The 18,247-nt window shown below is 48.1% G+C and overlaps 1 protein-coding gene across 1 annotated transcript in view; it reads left to right on the top strand.

Moving 5' to 3' along the window:
• The window catches only part of LOC146337718 (phospholipase A2 inhibitor and Ly6/PLAUR domain-containing protein-like), a 37,116-nt gene that overhangs the window by 9,135 nt on the left and 9,734 nt on the right, over positions 1 to 18,247 (top strand). Inside the window, exon 2 of the mRNA XM_084815176.1 lies at positions 16,911 to 17,036. Within this exon, the coding sequence (XP_084671302.1) occupies positions 17,015 to 17,036 (22 nt within the window). The 5' untranslated portion in view covers positions 16,911 to 17,014. The remainder of the gene's footprint in view (positions 1 to 16,910; positions 17,037 to 18,247) is intronic.

Genomic DNA, 18,247 nt, shown 5'->3' with positions numbered 1-18,247 from the left:
ATAAGAGCCAAGAGCAAGCGAACAATAATTTAAAAAAAAACCCTTCTTTAATTTCTGTTTTGGGAGGGTCAACAGAGAGAAGACACAGACGGTTCACTTCCACATGGGGGGGGGAGCCAAACACATGCTGCTATAAAATGCCTTTCTTTTAGAATTTAGAAAGCAAGTAAATACTAAATGCTTGAGTTTGACTTTAAGAGGGAGGGGGGAACATGCCTAGAAGTCAATGTTTGACTTGAGTTATTCAAGACTTATTTTGACTTGTTTATTCCAAAAAAGGAATATTATGCTGCCTCTATCGTGTCTGCAGAGTGCTGTCCCAGGAGGCTGTTCCAAGTGGTCTGGAGCCTGGTTGGTCCTGTGGCTCCTTAACCACTGGAGCATTCTAAGGCCTCCTGTGAGGCCTTGGCAAGGCACTTTGCCAATAAAATTGATCAGATTAGGAGTGTTACTCCCCACACTGTGGATACAGTTAGTGAGCAAGAGGCGGCCTGTAGCAAACCGGTTTTGTGGGATCGGTTCCAGCTTCTTCCTCCTGATGAAGTTAGGGTTGGCAGAGAATTTCTCCATGAATCTTCGGGAGGCCAAGCGCCGGCACATTCGGCCCCCCGAAAGTGTTGGGGAAATTCTCCGCTGTCCCCCCGCTCCCCCCGGGATGGGACTTACCTTCGGCGAATGTCCCTCTCGGTGGTGGGTCCCGGCGGCGGTTCGGCGGCGGATCGTCGGGGGAGGGGGCGGCGGCCGGTCTCCCAACCAGCTGCCGCCGCCGCCATTGCAAAAAAAAAAAAGTAAAGTAAAAAAAAACACACACACCCGTGATAGGCTACGTAACGATTTATGTAGCCTATCACGGCTAGATTTCCAAAGACAGCCATGATAGGCTACGTAAATCGTCACGTAGCCTATCACGGGTGGCTTTGAAAAAAAAAAGCGCATACGCTATTTGCGTTGCCCTTATTTTCACCATAGTCTACGTAAATCTTTACGTAGACTAGACGTGCCAAAATAAGGAACGCAAATGGCGGTCCCCATGGGAGCCGCCATTTGCGTACGCGCTTTTTTTTTTTTTTCAAAGTCACCCGTGATAGGCTACATGACGATTTACATAGCCTATCACAGCTGACTTTGGAAATCTAGCTGTGATAGGCTACGTAAATTGTTATGTAGCCTATCACGGGTGTGTGTGTGTGTGTTGTTGTTTTTTACTTTTTTTTCGCTGCCGGGTAGATGGGGCGCTCCTACCCGGCCTGAATTTCGCTGGCGAGGGATGGGGCGCCTCCCCCCCTCACCTGAACTTTGGGGGGAGAAGCAAAGCACCTCCCCCCCACTGCGAAGCAAGCTGCGGGACAAGGTAAGTCCCTTTCGTCCATTCCTAGATGAAGTGGAGAAGGTGCTTTCATCTGTAAGGCCGACCACCTGCTTACTTGATCCTTGCCCATCTTGGCTCATTATGGGCTGCAGAGAGAGACTGGGTGAGGGGATCAGGGTGGTGGTGAATGCCTCCCTTGAGGAGGGAGTGATGCCATCAGCCCTCAAGGAGGCAGTGGTAACACCACTCTTAAAGAAGCCCTCCTTGGATCCTCAAGTTCTGAACAACTTTCGCCCAATCTCAAATCTACCATTTTGGGGCAAGGTGATTGAGCGGGTGGTGGCGATGCAGTTGAAAGCACATTTGGAAGAAACTGATTATCTAGACCCATTTTGGTCAGGCTTCAGGCTTGGGCATGGGACAGAAACGGCCTTGGTCACCTTGGTGGATGATATGAGGAGGGCTCTGGATAGGGGTGAATGCTCCTTCAGAGGTATCAAGACCTCTCAGTGGGTTTTGATACCGTTGACCATGGTATCCTCCTGGACTGCCTGGAGGGGTTGGGCATTGGAGACACCATATTGTGGTGGTACTGGTCCTTCCTCTCTGGCAGGTACCAGAGGGTAGCACTGAGAGAGGAGGTTTCGGACCCATGGCCACTCACTTGTGGGGTGCCACATGGTTCCGTCCTCTCCCCAATGCTATTTAACATCTATGTGAAGCTGTAGGGAGCTATCATCAGGAGGTTTGGGGTGCAGCAACATCAATATGCGGATGACATGCAGCTCTACCTCTCGTTCAAATCTTCACCAAGGTTGGCCGTAGAATCCCTGTCCAAATGTCTGGAGACGGTGAGTGGCTGGATGAGGAGGAATAAGCTGAAGCTGAACCCTGACAAGACCGAGGTACTTTTGGTGGGAGCCTTTGATTGTGTGGATCACAACAAACTGTGGCAAATTCTTAAAGTGATGGGAGTACCAGACCACCTTACCTGTCTCCTGAGAAACCTGTACGAGGGTCAAGAAGCAACAGTAAAAACCAGACATGGAACAACCGAGTGGTTCAAAATTGGGAAAGGAGTACGACAAGGCTGTATATTGTCACCCTGCTTATTTAACTTATATGCAGAGTACATCATGAGAAACGCCGAGTTGGATGAATCACAGGTCGGAATTAAGATTGCCAGGAGAATTATCAACAACCTCTGATATGCAGGTGATACCACCCTAATGTCAGAAAGCGAAGAGGATCTAAAGAGCCTCTTGTTGAGGGTGAAAGAGGACAGTGCAAAAGCTGGTTTGAAACTCAACATTAAAAAAAACGAAGATCATGGCATCTGGCCCCATCACTTCCTGGCATATAGAAGGGGAAGAAATGGAAGCAGTGACAGATTTTACTTTCTTGAGCTCCAAGATCACCGCAGACGGTGACTGTAGCCATGAAATTAAAAGACGCTTGCTCCTTGGGAGGAAAGCTATGGCCAACCTAGACAGCATAGTAAGAAGCAGAGACATCACCTTGCCGACAAAGGTCCGTCTAATCAAAGCTATGGTTTTCCCAGTAGTAATGTATGGCTGTGAGAGCTGGACTATAAGGAAGGCTGAGTGCCGAAGAATCGATGCTTTCAAACTGTGGTGCTGGAGAAGACTCTTATGAGTCCCCTGGACTGCAAGGAGGTCCAATCAGTCAATCCTAAAGGAAATCAACCCTGAGTGCTCATTGGAAGGACAGATCCTGAAGCTGAAGCTCAAATATTTTGGGCACCTAATGCGAAGAGAAAACTCTCTGGAAAAGACCCTGATGCTGGGAAAGATTGAAGGCAAAAGGAGAAGGGGACGACAGAGGATGAGATGGCTAGATAGCATCACCGATGCAATGAATATGAACTTGAGCATGCTCCAGGAGAGAGCGCAGGACAGGAAGGCCTGGCGTGCTATGGTCCATGGGGTCACGAAGAGTCGGACACGACTGAACGACTGAACAACAACAACAAGAAGAGGCTGGGGGATGTTGACCTGGTGTTGAATAGGGTACGGCTACCCTTGAAAGACCAGGTCCGCAACCTGGGGGTCATTTAGGACTCCCAGCTGTCCATGGAGGCTCAGGTGTCAGCTGTGAGCTGGACAGTGCTGTATCAACTCCATCTGATACGGTGGCTGTGCCCCTTCCTTCCCGACCATCTGCTCCCATCGGTAGTACATGCCCTGGTCTTTTCTCATTTAGACTACTGTAATGCACTCTACGTGGGGTTACCCTTGAAGACGGTTCGGAAGCTGCAGCTGGTACAGAACACGGCGGCTCGCCTTATTAAAGGCAGCCTCCGACGAGATCACATCACTCCAGTGCTGAAAGAGTTGCACTGGTTAGGAGTTGTTTTCCGGGCCAAATTCAAGGTGTTGATTTTGACCTTTAAAACCCTATATGGTTCCAGCCCAGCCTATCTTAAGGAGCGCCTCCAGCGACACCAGACAGGCTGCTTAACGAGATCAGCCTCGGATGGCCTTCTCTCTGTCCCATAAGCCAGGACAGCTAGACTGGTGGGGACGAGGGAGAGGGCCTTTTCTGTGGTGGCCCCCACTCTGTGGAATTCCCTCCCTAGGCAACTCTGCCATGCCCCCTCTTTAATAAGCTTCCACGGTGCATTAAAAATGTGGTTGTTCAGGCAGGCATTTGGGGTGGGTTAGGGTATTTTAGAAAATGTTTTATTGTAGAATTTTATTGTTTTAAACTGTTTCATTATACACCGTACATCGCCCAGAGTGGCTGGGTGACCAGCCAGATGGGCGATTAATAAATTTAATAATAAATAAATACATGTTTGCTTTTAAATATCAAAATAAGACTGGGTATTTAAAAACCTAAAAGAGACAGAGTTGACTGACAAGAATGACCAGGAAATAGAATGAAGAAAGCAGAAGATGTGGGTCGACTAGGGATGTACAAAAGTCACTTATCTTTTCGCAGCTTGGCTTCGCGGTGGGGGGAAGGCGCTTCGCTGTCCCCCCCGAAGTTCAGGCGAAGGGGGAGAGGCTTCCTGACTCACCCAGCCAAAATTCAGGCCGGGGGGGAGGCTTCCCACCTCACCCGGCCAAAAGTCAGGCCAGGGAGAAGCGCCCAGTCTCCCCGGCCGCGAAACAAAAAGTAAAAAAAAAAAAAAGACCCCGTGATAGGCTACGTGATGATTAACGTAGCCTATCATGGCTAGATTTCCAAAGTCAGCCATGATAGGCTACGTAAATAGTCACATAGCCTATCACGGGTGACTTTGAAAAAAAAAAAAAAAGCACATACACAAATGGCAGCAGCCCATGGGCGCCGCCATTTGCGTTCCTTATTTTGGCACGTCTAGTCTACGTAAAGATTTACGTAGACTACGGCGAAAATAAGGGCAACGCAAATAGCGTTCCCTTATTTTCGCCGTAGTCTATGTAAATCTTTACCTAGACTACCCCTGTCCAAATAAGGAATGCAAATGGCGGCGCCCATGGGGTGCCGCCATTTGCATACGCGCTTTTTTTTTTTCAAAGTCACCCGTGATAGGCTACATGATGATTTACGTAGCCTATCATGGCTGACTTTGGAAATCTAGCTGTGATAGGCTACATAAATCGTCATGTAGCCTGAGGGATGGGGAAGAATTTCTCCCCGAAACTTCGGGGGGCCGAGTGCCAACGCATTCGGTCCTCCGAAGGTTGTTCGGGGAGAAATTCTCCGCCCCCCCGCCCCCCGCCCCCCCCCCCGGCATGGGACTTACCTTTGACAAATGTCCCTCCCGGCGGCGGGTCCCGGCGGCGGTTCGGCAGGTCTTCGTCAGGGGCGGCAGCAGCAGCCAGTCTTTTGACCGGCTGCCGCCACCACCATTACAAGAAAAGTTAAAAAAAAAAAACGCCCCTGTGATAGGCTACGTAACAATTAACGTAGCCTATCACGGCTAGATTTGCAAAGTCAGCCGTGATAGGCTACATTAATCGTCACGTAGCCTATCACGGGTGACTTAAAAAAAAAAAAAAAAAAAAAAGCACGTACGGCTAATGGAGGCCCCCATAGGGAGCCGCCATTCGCGTTCCTTATTTGGTCCCTGTAGTCTACGTAAAGATTTACGTAGACTACGGTGAAAATAAGGACAATGCAAATAGCATTGCCCTTATTTTCGCCGTAGTCTATGTAAATCTTTACGTAGACTACAGGGACCAAATAAGGAACGCGAATGGCGGCTCCCTATGGGGGCCGCCATTTGCGTACGTGCTTTTTTTTTTTTTTAAAGTCACCCGTGATAGGCTACGTGACGATTAACGTAGCCTATCATGGCTGACTTTGCAAATCTAGCCATGATAGGCTACATTAATAGTTATGTAGCCTATCACAGGGGCGTTTTTTTTTTCTTTTGAAGTTCGCGGCCGGGGAGACAGGGCGCTTCTCCCCGGCCTGAATTTCGGCCGGGCAAAGCGGGAACCCTCCCCCCCGGCCTGAATTTCAGCCGGGCGAGGAGGGAAGCCTCCCCCCCGGCCTGAACTTTGGGGGGAGCAGCGAAGCGCCTCCCCCCCACCGCAAAAAAAGCTGCGGGACAAGGTAAGTCCCTTTCGTACATCCCTAGACCCGCCGCCGAGAGAGATATTAGCCGAAGGTAACTCCCATACAGGAGGGGGCGGGGGGCTGGCGGAGAATTTCCCCACCAATTTCTGGGGGCCGAATGTGTTGGCACTCGGCCTCCCGAGGATTTGTGGAGAAATTATCCGCCATCCCCATTTGTAATAGATCAGCACACAGAGTGCTCAACATTCAATAAAGGGAAACTGGCTCAATCACAATATGCATCCCAAATATCTTGGGGTCACACTGGATAGGACACTTTTATATAAAGAACACTTGATGAAGACGGCTGCCAAACTGAGAAGGAGAAATAACATTCTACACAAACTATGAGGCACTAGCTGTGGCTCAACAGCGTATACGCTGAGAACGACCGCACTCAGTCTGGTTTACTCAGCAGCAGAGTACCATGCCCCAGAGAGGCTTAATAGTCCATGCATGAGAAAGGAAGATACACAACTGCATGAGTCAATGCATATTGTTAGTGGGTGATACGATCTACTCCCACATACTGGCTGCCTGTTTTGAGCCATATACCTCCTCCGGATGCAAGATGAAAGAGCACCCTTCTTCAAGAATACCGGAAGATTATTGACAATCTCCAGCTACCAATATTAAATGACGTAACCTACTTGGAGTGAAACAGGTTAAGATAGAGACATCCAGCTATTTCTACCGCTAAAGCCCTTCTAGAAGATGATTTCAATATCCACAACATGTGGAAACAACATTGGCTAGGAAACTGTCCTCCACAATGTCGAAGCTTGCCCTGCATCTTGGAAAAACCACCTGGATTTGACCAGCCCCATGGAATATGGACAACCTTGAACTGAATTTGCACGGGTCATGGTAGATGTGCAGATGCCCTTTATAAATGGGGCAAAGCAACATCATCAAATTGTGACTGTGGGGCTGAAAAACAACCTATCCAACATATAGTGACAGAGTGTCAAAACCAAGCCTACAATGGAGGCTTTGCTGATTTCCTGGCTGTGACAACTGAAGCAAAAATATATATCTGTTACGTAGACATATGTTTGTAATATTCCTGTCTATATTTTATATTTTACATTTCATATTTATTATGCTCTATGTTTTTATTGTAATGCGATGTAAATGTGCCATATGATAGATAGATAGATAGATAGATAGATAGATAGATAGATAGATAGATAGATAGATACATAGATACATAAATACATACATAAATAGTGACTGACCAAGAAAGAGATCTTGGGGTTGTGGTGGACAGCTTAATGAAAATGTCAAACCAATGTGTGTCTACTCTGAAAAAGGCAAATTCCATGTTACACATAATTATAAAAGCAAATGAGAATAAAACTCCCAAGAACATACTCCCCATATACAAATCTATGTGCAAACACACGTAAAATATTGTGGACAATTCTGGTTACCATACCTAAAAAAGGACATTTTAGAGATGGAAGAAGTGCAGAAAAGGGCAACAAAAATGGTCAGGGGGCTGGAGCAACTCTCCTATGAAGAAAGATTACAACAGCTGGGATTGTTTAGCTTGGGAAAAAGGGAAGGTACAGGGAGACATGGGAGAGGTGCACGAAATTATGCATGGTGTGGATATGTGGATACGGAGACATGATTTTTCTCCCTCTCAGAATACTAGAACCCAGAATGATCCCATGAAGCTGAGGGGTGGGAGATTCAGGAGAGGTGAAAGGAAGTTCTTCTTCACACAGCATATCTGTAACCTATGGAATTCATCTCTACAAGATGCAGTGATGGCCGCTACTTTGGATGGCATTCAAAGGGGATTGGGAGGAGTGATGGAGGACCAACCTATGATTTGTCCTCCATGTGCTTCTGGTGCTTCTGGCTAAATGCTACCTCCAGTATCAGAGGCAGAATGTGACCGGTTTCTGGGGAACAGGGGCAGGAGGGTCCTGTTGAATTCCTGTCCTGCTTGTGGGTTTACTGTGGGCAGCAGGGCTGGCAGTGTGAACAGGATGCTGGGCGAGATGGACCCTTGGTCTGATCCAGCCTGGCTTGCAGCTATTATGAAATTTTACCTTTCTTACCGAGCTGAATTTTAGGCCAGCGTGACTAAGGCCTTTCCAGAACTCTACTTCTTCAGGTGACGTGGCTGGAAACAATGGCACTTTCCTTCGGCATTGTAATGGGATACAGTATTGTTATAGATCTATTAAATAAGTTATAAATAAGTTAGGAAAAATACTTTTGTATCACAGTGAGGGAGCAATGCTCCAAACTCTTCCAAATGACTTTAGGCTGCATTCTGAAACACACTGCCTGAGGACTTATCAATGGACGAATTATGGGTGTATTTGTGGAGAAAAGGAAAGAAATGCTGGTTTCAGTTGTGAAGTATTGTGTGACCTATGTAGGTGGCACTGAGGTTTCACAATCCTTTTTCCGCTCTGCAGTGGCACCTTTGAGATGCAAAACATGTTTGGGCTGTGGAGAAAAATGTAGAGATGTGAGGATGGAGGTGTGCAAAGAGGGTCAAGATGCTTGCCCTGCCATGGTTGCTAATTACACAATATGTGAGTGAGAATTACATAGGGATGGGGGAGAATTTCCCCCCAAAACTTCAGGGGGCCGAGCGCCAACGCATTCGGTCCTCCGAAGGTTGTTCGGGGAGAACTTCTCCGCCCCCCCGCCCCCCAACCCCCTGGGATGGGACTTACCTTTCACGAATGTCCCTCCCGGCAGCGGGTCCCGGCGGCGGTTTGGCAGGTCTTCGTCAGGGGCGGGGGTGGCAGCCGGTCTTTCGACCGGCTGCCGCCGCCTCCATTACAAGCAAAGTTAAAAAAAAAAAACGCCCCTGTGATAGGCTACGTAACGATTAACGTAGCCTATCATGGCTAGATTTGCAAAGTCAGCCGTGATAGGCTACGTTAATCGTCACGTAGCCTATCACAGGTGACTTAAAAATAAAAAAAAAGCGCGTACGGCTAATGGCGGCCCCCATAGGGAGCCGCCATTCGCATTCCTTATTTGGTCCCTGTAGTCTACGTAAAGATTTACGTAGACTACAGCGAAAATAAGGGCAACGCAAATAAACCCAAAAATCCTATGCCCCTCTTGACTGTGTCTAGTAGCCATAGGATTGCTCTCTAGTGCAATGATACTGACTAGTTTAACTTAGGGATGTTGGACAAATCCTCCATGGACCCCAATGAGGCCAAATTCTATTGAATCCGGCCCCCTGAAGTCCGTGGAGGATCGGATCTCCTACCTTAACTTCCAGCGCGAAGTCCTTGCCGGATGATCCTACCTGCCGCTGGTTCCGAAGACCCAGCGATACGGCCGCCATGGCCATATCACCAGACTGCAGACGCAAATGGCGTAGAGGATGCCATTTGCATCCCTGCTCTTTAACATGATAAGCTATGTAAATCTTTACGAACCTATCACAGTAAAGTGCAGGATGCAAATGGCGTTCACTATTCTGGACGCCATTTGCAGACAAAGACTGGTTGCGGCCCGAAGTCCGGCCGTGGCCGGCCCCAGCCGGCATCTCCGCGGACTCGCCACGGAGCAGAGCCAGCCAGAGAGAATTCTGAAGGGAGTACCGGATTTCCTCCCTCCCCCGCGGACCCCCCAGCGGACCCAGGTAACTGGGGTTAGTACACCAGTAGTTTAACTCAGATACATTACAATCTCTAACACTTAGGCATTACACTTACATTTTTAAACCCCAATTGCAGGTTGTTCCTTCATCATATTGTAGGCAGTGTAGCCTCCTGGACTCAGGCCAGAACCTCCTCCATTTCTTTACTTACTTTTCTGAGTGGAAATTTAGTTCCTTTTTGTTTCAGAACTGAGAATATTTGGGTCCAAAATAGGGATGTATGAAACACTTACCTGGTTTCGTCCAGGGACATCCACAGTGGGGGGGAGATGCTCCATCCCTCCCCCTGAAATCCTCGATGGGGGAGAGGCGATCTGTTCCTCCTCCTGGAATCCTGCCCAGCCGGCTCCGCAGCCAGGTAGGCTCCATTTCGCGGGGCTTTCGCGGGGTGGTTGGGTGGGTTGTTCTGTTCCGCCATGGATTCCGGGTGGCCAAATTCACTGGAATTCAGCCGCCTGGGATCCGTGGCAGAATTCTCTAACATCCCTAGTCCAAAACAACCTGGTGGATAACCATACCAGAGATTGATATTATCTATAATAGAGAATCATCTAATATCATCATAGATGAACATCTACTCTAATCAGTGATTAGGAATTGATCCAAATGGACTAACGTTAAGTACTTTATATTAAGAACATTAAGAATCCTGTTAATGTTCTTAATTAACAGGCAGCGGCTGATCTGGGTCATTGTCTTTGTTCCGCAGCCATGCAATGCCTGGCTGCAGAACAAAATGGCGTCCGGCATAGGGGACACCATTTGCATCATCACGGCAAAGATATTGAACATATCCAAACATTCTTATCTGAATGCAACAATCTTCTAACTACACTTGTGGAAATAGACAAAAAGGCTAGCCCAGGGTTTCGAGGCAAGGAAATGGAGATGAAGCCCAGTAAAGGCAGAGCTCAACCTGATCAACCAGCTGTGCAGAGAACTGAAGGAAGTGAGCGGGTGGCTAAGAGGGGTTAAAAAGGCGGGGCAGCACCATTACAAAGACAAAAAACATTAAACATGTAAAGGCTGCACAGTGTAAGAAAATGGAGTTCAAGAGACTTTTTGAACTGCTCTATCAAAGCCCTGAGCAGTATAGTCCCAATCAGAAAATAGAACTGAACTTAAGGAAGGAAGCGATGAGAAATGCAAATGACTGTGACAAGCTGGTCTTGCCAAATTACCCCAAACTTAAGGGGTCCCTTATACAAAAGGAATGCAAACTGTGCCTTCTTAACATTCTGGACGTGTCTTTCCCGGGCTTGTTTGCCACAGCAGACATAGTTCACATGGAATATTTGTGTTTCAACCACATATCTGCCCCGACAGTGGTAACCTTCAGCAGTCGAGAAAAAGCCAGATTCGTGTATGACTACAGGGTGGCACTCGCCAAAAGAAATATCGTAGTTTCGAGACGATTTGCAAATCAGGCACCCCCTCAGTCCTTGGGTGGTTCTTCCGTCACACCCATAAAAATCACCTTAGCTGAGGTGGCCAACAGTTCAAAAATTCTAATTGACTTTGGCTCTGTCATAGAATCATAGAATCATCAGGCTGGAAGGGGCTACAAGACGATCTAGTTCTGTCCCCTGTTCGCTGCAGGAAGACTGATTCCCAGGAGGTCTCCCATCCAAGTGCTAACCACGGCTGACCCTGCTTAGCTTCCGAGATCAGATGAGACCGGGCGCATCCAGCCCTTTGCTCATTCTCCAGCCCTTTGCTCAAATAAGCTTTTTCCCCCTATAAAGATTCCGGGGCACAAGAGCAAGGGGTGAGCAAAGGTGTTTGGGACCAAGAACAGAAACAAACTCCCAACACGGAGAAGGAATCTATCTTTTATAAGGAGGAGGAAATGTTAGCAGATTCCTTTTCTGCCATGCCCTAGCAGCCCAAAATGAAACAGTGATGAGAACAGAGCTCCCCAATCCCCCCTTGAGAAATCTGCAGGTAGGGCAAACAGGACTTATCAACACAGAGGGGGCACTTCAGGCACCAGAGGTTGATGCTTGTGCACCTCAGGAAACAAACTCAAAGTGTGCGGAAGCCGGAAGGAGTGTGTCAGGATTCCCCTGGGACAAAGATATGTACCTTAAACCGCCAGGTGACTGCAGCAAGAAATCCTATAACAAACACAATTGAACAGAGTCACTCTGGGAGGGACTTAGTTACCATCACATCGAATGCTGGTGCTAATCCTGTGGCCCTGAAGCCTGGCATGTGGCTTGGTGGAGAACTTCAGACCAAGAGCAAATGGGGTCCCCAGCCAAGACAGCTGATCCTGCCAATTATTCAGCAAACATCGTACACCTAGTATGCTCCTTCCCCAAGGCGGTCATTCTCCATGACAGCAGAGGAGCTGTCACTCTGGGAGTGGGACACAGCTAAATGGTCTCTGAGGGTCTCATCCACCAACCTTTCTGCCTCTCTTAGCTTCTCCAGGTCTGCAACCTTGGCCTCAAGGGAACGAACTTATTCGCAGGGAGCCAGGAGCTCATTGCACTGAGCTAGGGATGGGGGAGAATTTCTCCCCGAAACTTTGGGAGGGGGAGTGCCAATGCATTCGGTCCTCCGAAGGTTGTTCGGGGAGAAATTCTCCGCCACCCCCCCGCCCCCGCCACACTCCCCCCCGGGATGGGACTTAACTTTCACGAATGTCGCTTTAAAAAAAAAAAAAGCACGTACGGCTAATGGCGGCCCCCATAAGGAGCCGCCATTCGCGTTCCTTATTTGGTCCCTGTAGTCTACTTAAAGATTTACGTAGACTACTGCGAAAATAAGGGTAACGCAAATAGCCAAATTCTGCACCACAGGGGTCCTGAAAAATGGTACAATGTATTATGAAGCTGTATCCTGCCTATAACTCTTTTGCAAACTTCGGAAACCACCACAAAATATCCCTTCCAACCATCCATCCATACACATAGATAGAAACATCAAAATCTTACCTGTGCTACAATGTTCTCTAGTGAAATGGCCTCCAACATGTTCTGCCACATTTGGGAAACCTCAGCCTCCTCCTCGCATAGACGTTTAGGTGGTGGAAACGCAGAGTCATCAGAACTGGTACTAATATACTGTTTTCGGGGGTCACGTTCTGCAGCCGGTGGAGGAATACCAGATGGCCCTGGAGAGGTGCTTGGCTGCGCCATGTTCTCTGTGCAGAAAACGTGTCTGGGCATGATAAAAGGCTGTATTTCTGGGGGCAAGGCTATCCCTATTGATCAGTGGGGTTGCAGGGCGTGACCTTACAGGGCTAGGCTCTAAGACCTCTTCCCATTAGATTGCGGTGGCTTGGCGAGTTTGTAGAGGGGTCACATGACCCCGCAGGACCAATCCGGGCACAGCTTGGAAAAGGCCCCGCGGGCCATCTCTGCTCCCGTATCCACTAGGGCTCTAAAACCAATTCCTATTGGTCCACAGCAGTATGACAAGTTTGTAGAGGGGTCACATGACCCTGCCAGGCCAATCTGGGGCATGGTTTGGAAATGGCACCATTTCCACACCTGTGCCCCCTAGGGCTCTAAAACCAATTCCTATGGGTCCATGGTGGCATGGCGAGTTCATAGAGGGGTCACATGACCCCATCAGATGACCCTGAAGGTCATATGACCGGGGTCAGCTGATCGCATATGTGGGGCTTCTGGCTAGGGCGGGACTTCCCGTCTCAATGGGGGGCAGCGCAACTGTCACCTTCAAAAGCGGGGCATGGTTTAGAGTTTGATGCGCCCCCCCCTCGTTTACTACTAACAAGAGACTGGTTTAAGATTGGGAAAGGAGTACGGCAGGGTTGTATACTCTCACCCTACCTATTCAACCTGTACGCAGAACACATCATGCGACGTGCTGGGCTTGATGAAGCCAAGGCTGGAGTTAAAATCACTGGAAGAAACATTAACAATCTCAGATATGCAGATGATACCACTTTGATGGCTGAAAGCGAGGAGGAGCTGAGGAACCTCATGACGAAGGTGAAAGAAGAAAGTGCAAAAGCTGGGTTGCAGTTAAACCTCAAAAAAACCAAGATTATGGCAACCAGCTTGATTGATAACTGGCAAACAGAGGGAGAAAATGTGGAGGCAGTGACAGACTTTGTCTTTCTCGGCGCAAAGATTACTGCAGACACTGACTGCAGCCAGGAAATCAGAAGACGTTTACTTCTTGGGAGGACAGCAATGACAAATCTCGATAAAATAGTTAAGAGCAGAGACATCACACTGACAACAAAGATCCGCATAGGTAAAGCAATGGTATTCCCCATAGTAACCTATGGCTGCGAGAGCTGGACCATAAGGAAGGCTGAGCGAAGGAAGAGAGATGCTTTTGAACTGTGGTGCTGGAGGAAAATTCTGAGAGTGCCTTGGACTGCAAGAAGATCAAACCAGTCCATACTCCAGGAAATAAAGCCAGACTGCTCCCTTGAGGGAAGGATATTAAGGGCAAAACTGAAGTACTTTGGCCACATCATGAGAAGACAGGATACCCTGGAGAAGATGCTGATGCTAGGGAAAGTGGAAGGCAAAAGGAAGAGGGGCCGACCAAAGGCAAGGTGGATGGATGATATTCTGGAGGTGACGGACTTGACCTTGGGGGAGCTGGGGGTGGCGACGGACAACAGGAAGCTCTGGCGTGGGCTGGTCCATGAAGTCATGAGGAGTCGGAAGCGACTGACCGAATAAACAACAAAAGTGTTGGTTAGGGATGCTGTAGAATTCCACCATGGACTCCAGTGAGGCCGGATTCTTTAGAATCCAGCCCCCGGAGTCCGTGGCGGAATTGGGCAATCCCCCCCCCGCCACCCCACCAAATGTACATGGAACAGAGCCTACCTGGTGGCGGATGCTGTGGCGGCGGCGGTGGATGCGGCGGTGGCTGTGGCGGCAGCTCCAGCTCCTCTTCCGGCCGCTGCCTGGCTGTTGCGGTCACAAATAGTGGCCGTCATAGTGGCTGCATTTGCGTAGCTGCCTTTTGCTGTGATAGGCTACATAAATACTTAAGTATCCTATCACAGCTTGGCAGGGATGCAAATGGCGGCCGGCATAGCGGCCGGCTGGCCCCAGCCAGTGGCTCCCCAGAGTCGCTGTGGAGTGGACCCGGCTGGGGAAAATTCCAGGGGGAGGGACGGAGCACCTCCACCCGACTGCAGATGCCCCATAACGGAGCCAGGTAAGGAATTCGTACATCCCTAGTGTTGGTCAAACCTAGCAAGCACACACATGGACACAGACACAAAAGAGCTAAAGAAAAGCAAAACTACCTCAGCAAATAACAGGTGTCTTTAATTTATTGTTTTATATTTCGTGTCCTTTTATACAAGGAAGGTTAATTTCGAGAAATACAACACCACAACAGAGGTGATAAGAGCCAAGAGCAAGCTGACAATAATTTTTTTAAAACCCTTCTTTAATTTCTGTTTGGGGAGGGTCAACAGAGAGAAGACATAGATGGTTCACTTCAGAATGGGGGGGGAGGGGAACCAAGCGCTACACACATAGGCTGCTGTAATATGTCTTTCTTTAAGAATTTAGAAAGCAAATAAAAACAAAATGCTTGAATGTGACTTTAAAAGAGGGGGCCAACATGCCTAGAAGTCAATGTTTGCTTTTAAAAATCAAAATAAGACTGGGTTTTGAAAAACCTAAATGAGACAGAGTTGACTGACAAGAATGACAAGGAAATAGAATGAAGAAAGCAGAAGATGAGGGTCGACCTTAAACAACAAAGGCAGCCTGTTCCGGAGTCTAAAAGCAACATAAACAGACAGAGGAATGGTGGGGAAGGGGGAGCCTCAATGCAGAAATCCAAGTTGGCGCATCCCTGACAGGGGCTGTCAGGCTTGTCTTGAATGCCTCCAGTGTGGGAGAGCCCACCTCCTCCCTAGGTCATTGGTTCCATTGTCGTATTGCTCTAACAGTCAGGAGGTTTCTCCTGATGTTCAGCCAGAATCTGGCTTCCTGTCACTTGAGTCCATTGTTCCGTGTCGTGCACTCTGGGATGATCGAGAAGGATCCTGGCTTTCCTCTCTATGACACCCTTTCAAGTCCTTGAAGAGCGCTATCATATCCCCTCAGTCTTCTCTTCTCAAGGCTAAACATGCCCAGTTCTTTCAGTCCCTCTTCATAGGGCTTTGTTTCCAGTCCCCTGATCATCTTTGTTACCCTCCTCTGAACCCTCTCCAGCTTGTTTGCATCCTTCTTGAAGTGTGGTGCCCAGAACAGGTGTGTGCAGGTGTGCGAGGGAGCCAGCTCTGCGAGTCCGAGGAGCCCCAGTGACAAAGCATCAGCAAACAAGCGAGTTAAGCAACTGTGTGAGTCAACTCTTTCCTCCCTATTCCGTACTCACAGCAAGTAACTGTAAATAAATGACTATAATTTGTCTACTTTCTCATAGTAAACAACTACACTTTCCAGGGAAAACACACCCAGAAAACCCCAGTTATGAAGGTAGAAAGCCTTTACAGTGGGTAACTGTGAACAAATAATGATAAATAATTTCTCCACCTTCTTGTAGTAAACAACTCAGTTTTCCAGGGAAAACACTAGGGATGTAAGGGTGGACAAAAGTCACTTACCTGTCCTCGAAGATTTCCCGCGGTGGGGGGGAGGCACTTCGTTGCTCCTCCCAAGAAGTTCAGGCCAGGGGGGGGAGTCTTCCTGCCTTGCCCGGCCGCAATTCAGGCTGGAGGGGAGGCGCCTCGCCTCGCCCGGATGCGAACTAAACAGTTAAAAACAAAACAAAACACCCCCGTGATAGGCTACGTGATGATTAACGTAGCCTATCACGGCTAGATCTGCAAAGTCAGCCGTGATAGGCTACGTAAATCACCATGTAGCCTATCACGGGTGACTTAAAAAAAAAAAAGTGCGTACGCAAATGGCGGCCCCCATAGGGAGCCGCCATTCACGTTCCTTATTTGGTTGCTGTAGTCTACGTAAATCTTTATGTATATAAATACTCTTCAGTATTATGAAATTTCAATTTTCTTACCATGCTGAATTTTATGTCAGAGTGACTGAGTCCTTTCAAGAATTCTTCTTCTTAAGGTGACCTGGCTGGAAACATTGTACTGGGATATATTATTGTTATAGATCTGTTAAATAACCTTGCTTTGATATTTGCAAAATGATGAAACAGAACATATTGGACATGGATTTAATTGTATGAAAAGTAGGAAACAGAGTTTTGTATCACACTGAAAAACAAAAACATTCATAACCTTCCGAAGGACTTTGCCTGCATTCCAAAACACACTTCATAGGCAGTAATCAATGGAAAAATTATGGGTACATTTGTGGAGAAAAGGAAAGAAATGCCGGTTTTATTTGTGAAGTACTGTGAAGTGTATAAGTAGCACTGAAGTTTTACAATCCTTTTTCCTCACTGCAGTGGTACCTTTGAGATGCCAAACATGTTTTGGGGATGTAGAAAAATGTGGAGATGAAGGTGTGAAGACGGAGGTGTGCAAAGAGGGTGAAGATGCTTGCCTTACCATGGCTGTTAATTACACAGTATGTGAGTGTGAATTTTGTTGTCCAATTGCTTTGCACATTTGGTCTCTGGAACATCCAGGAATGACTGACATGTGTCAGTGGGGAATCACTATGAAAACCTGAGCTCTCCAAAAGACCACTCAGTAAAGTTAGAAAGAAAGAAAGAAAGAAAGAAAGAAAAGAAAAGAAAGAAAGAAAGAAAGAAAGAAAGAAAGAAAGTTCTAGGTGGACGCTCTTCACTCAGCCACTAAGTGAGGGCACAGTACTATGAGGACAGTCGATGGTCTCCCAAGTTGTAGGGTGGTAACTATCCAGTGCAGGTTGGGCAGAACGCAGAGGGGACCCTCTCCTCTGCAATCTGCCCACCCTGCATTCTTGTCAATACATGCAATTTTGCAAGTCCACGCGGGGCTTCAGAGAGGGGGCGGGAAGGAGCCTGGAGACCCCATAGGAAGCCACCTAAAGGGGCTTCCACTGTCTCCTCTGCTTACCTCCGCAGCCCCAGGAATGCCCATTGTTTGCCAACACGATGCTCTGTTTCACAAGCACAGGGAGAAAGCCATCACAGTTCTCTACACATGGGCTACGAAGGGGAGGGGAGGGAACGTGGTTCCCTGGCTCCGAGCTCAGAATGCTGTCTAATGCTCGGAACCAGGAAACCAAAAAACCCTATGGCCCACTGGACTGTGTCTTGTGGCCATAGGATTGCTCTCTAATGAAATAATACTGACTAGTTTAACTCAGATACATTACAGTCTCTAACACTTAGGAATTACAGTTATATTTTTAAACCCCCAAATTGTAGGTTGTTCCTTTATCATATTATAGACAGTGTAGCCTCCTGGACCCAGGCCAGAACCTCCTCCATTTCTTTATTTACTTTTCTGTAGAGATGTAAGAGAATTCTGCCACGGATCTCAGGGAGGCCGAATGCCAGCACATTCGGCCCCCCGAATTCGGTGGCGGAACGGTCTGCCACCCCCCCGCCACCCCCCGGGATGGGACTTACTTCCTGGCAGCAGCGGCTCCGGTGGCGGTTCGGCGGCGGCAGCTGCGGCGGCCAGTCTTCCAACTGGCTGCCGCCACCGCCATTTCCAGTTAAAAACAAAAAACAAACAAAAAAAGTCTACGCTATTTGCGTTCCCCTTATTTTTGTCATCTTAGTCTACGTAAGTGTTTTTTTTTTCTTTTAAATCAGCCGTGATAGACTACGTAAACATTTACATAGCCTAT

The sequence above is a fragment of the Heloderma suspectum genome, chromosome 10 (assembly GCF_057233095.1).
Source record: "Heloderma suspectum isolate Gila_16-S chromosome 10, 16-S_ref, whole genome shotgun sequence".
Classification (NCBI taxonomy): domain Eukaryota; kingdom Metazoa; phylum Chordata; class Lepidosauria; order Squamata; family Helodermatidae; genus Heloderma; species Heloderma suspectum.
The sequence above is the reverse complement of the archived record's forward strand: the minus strand, read 5'-3'. Positions and strand labels throughout refer to the sequence as shown.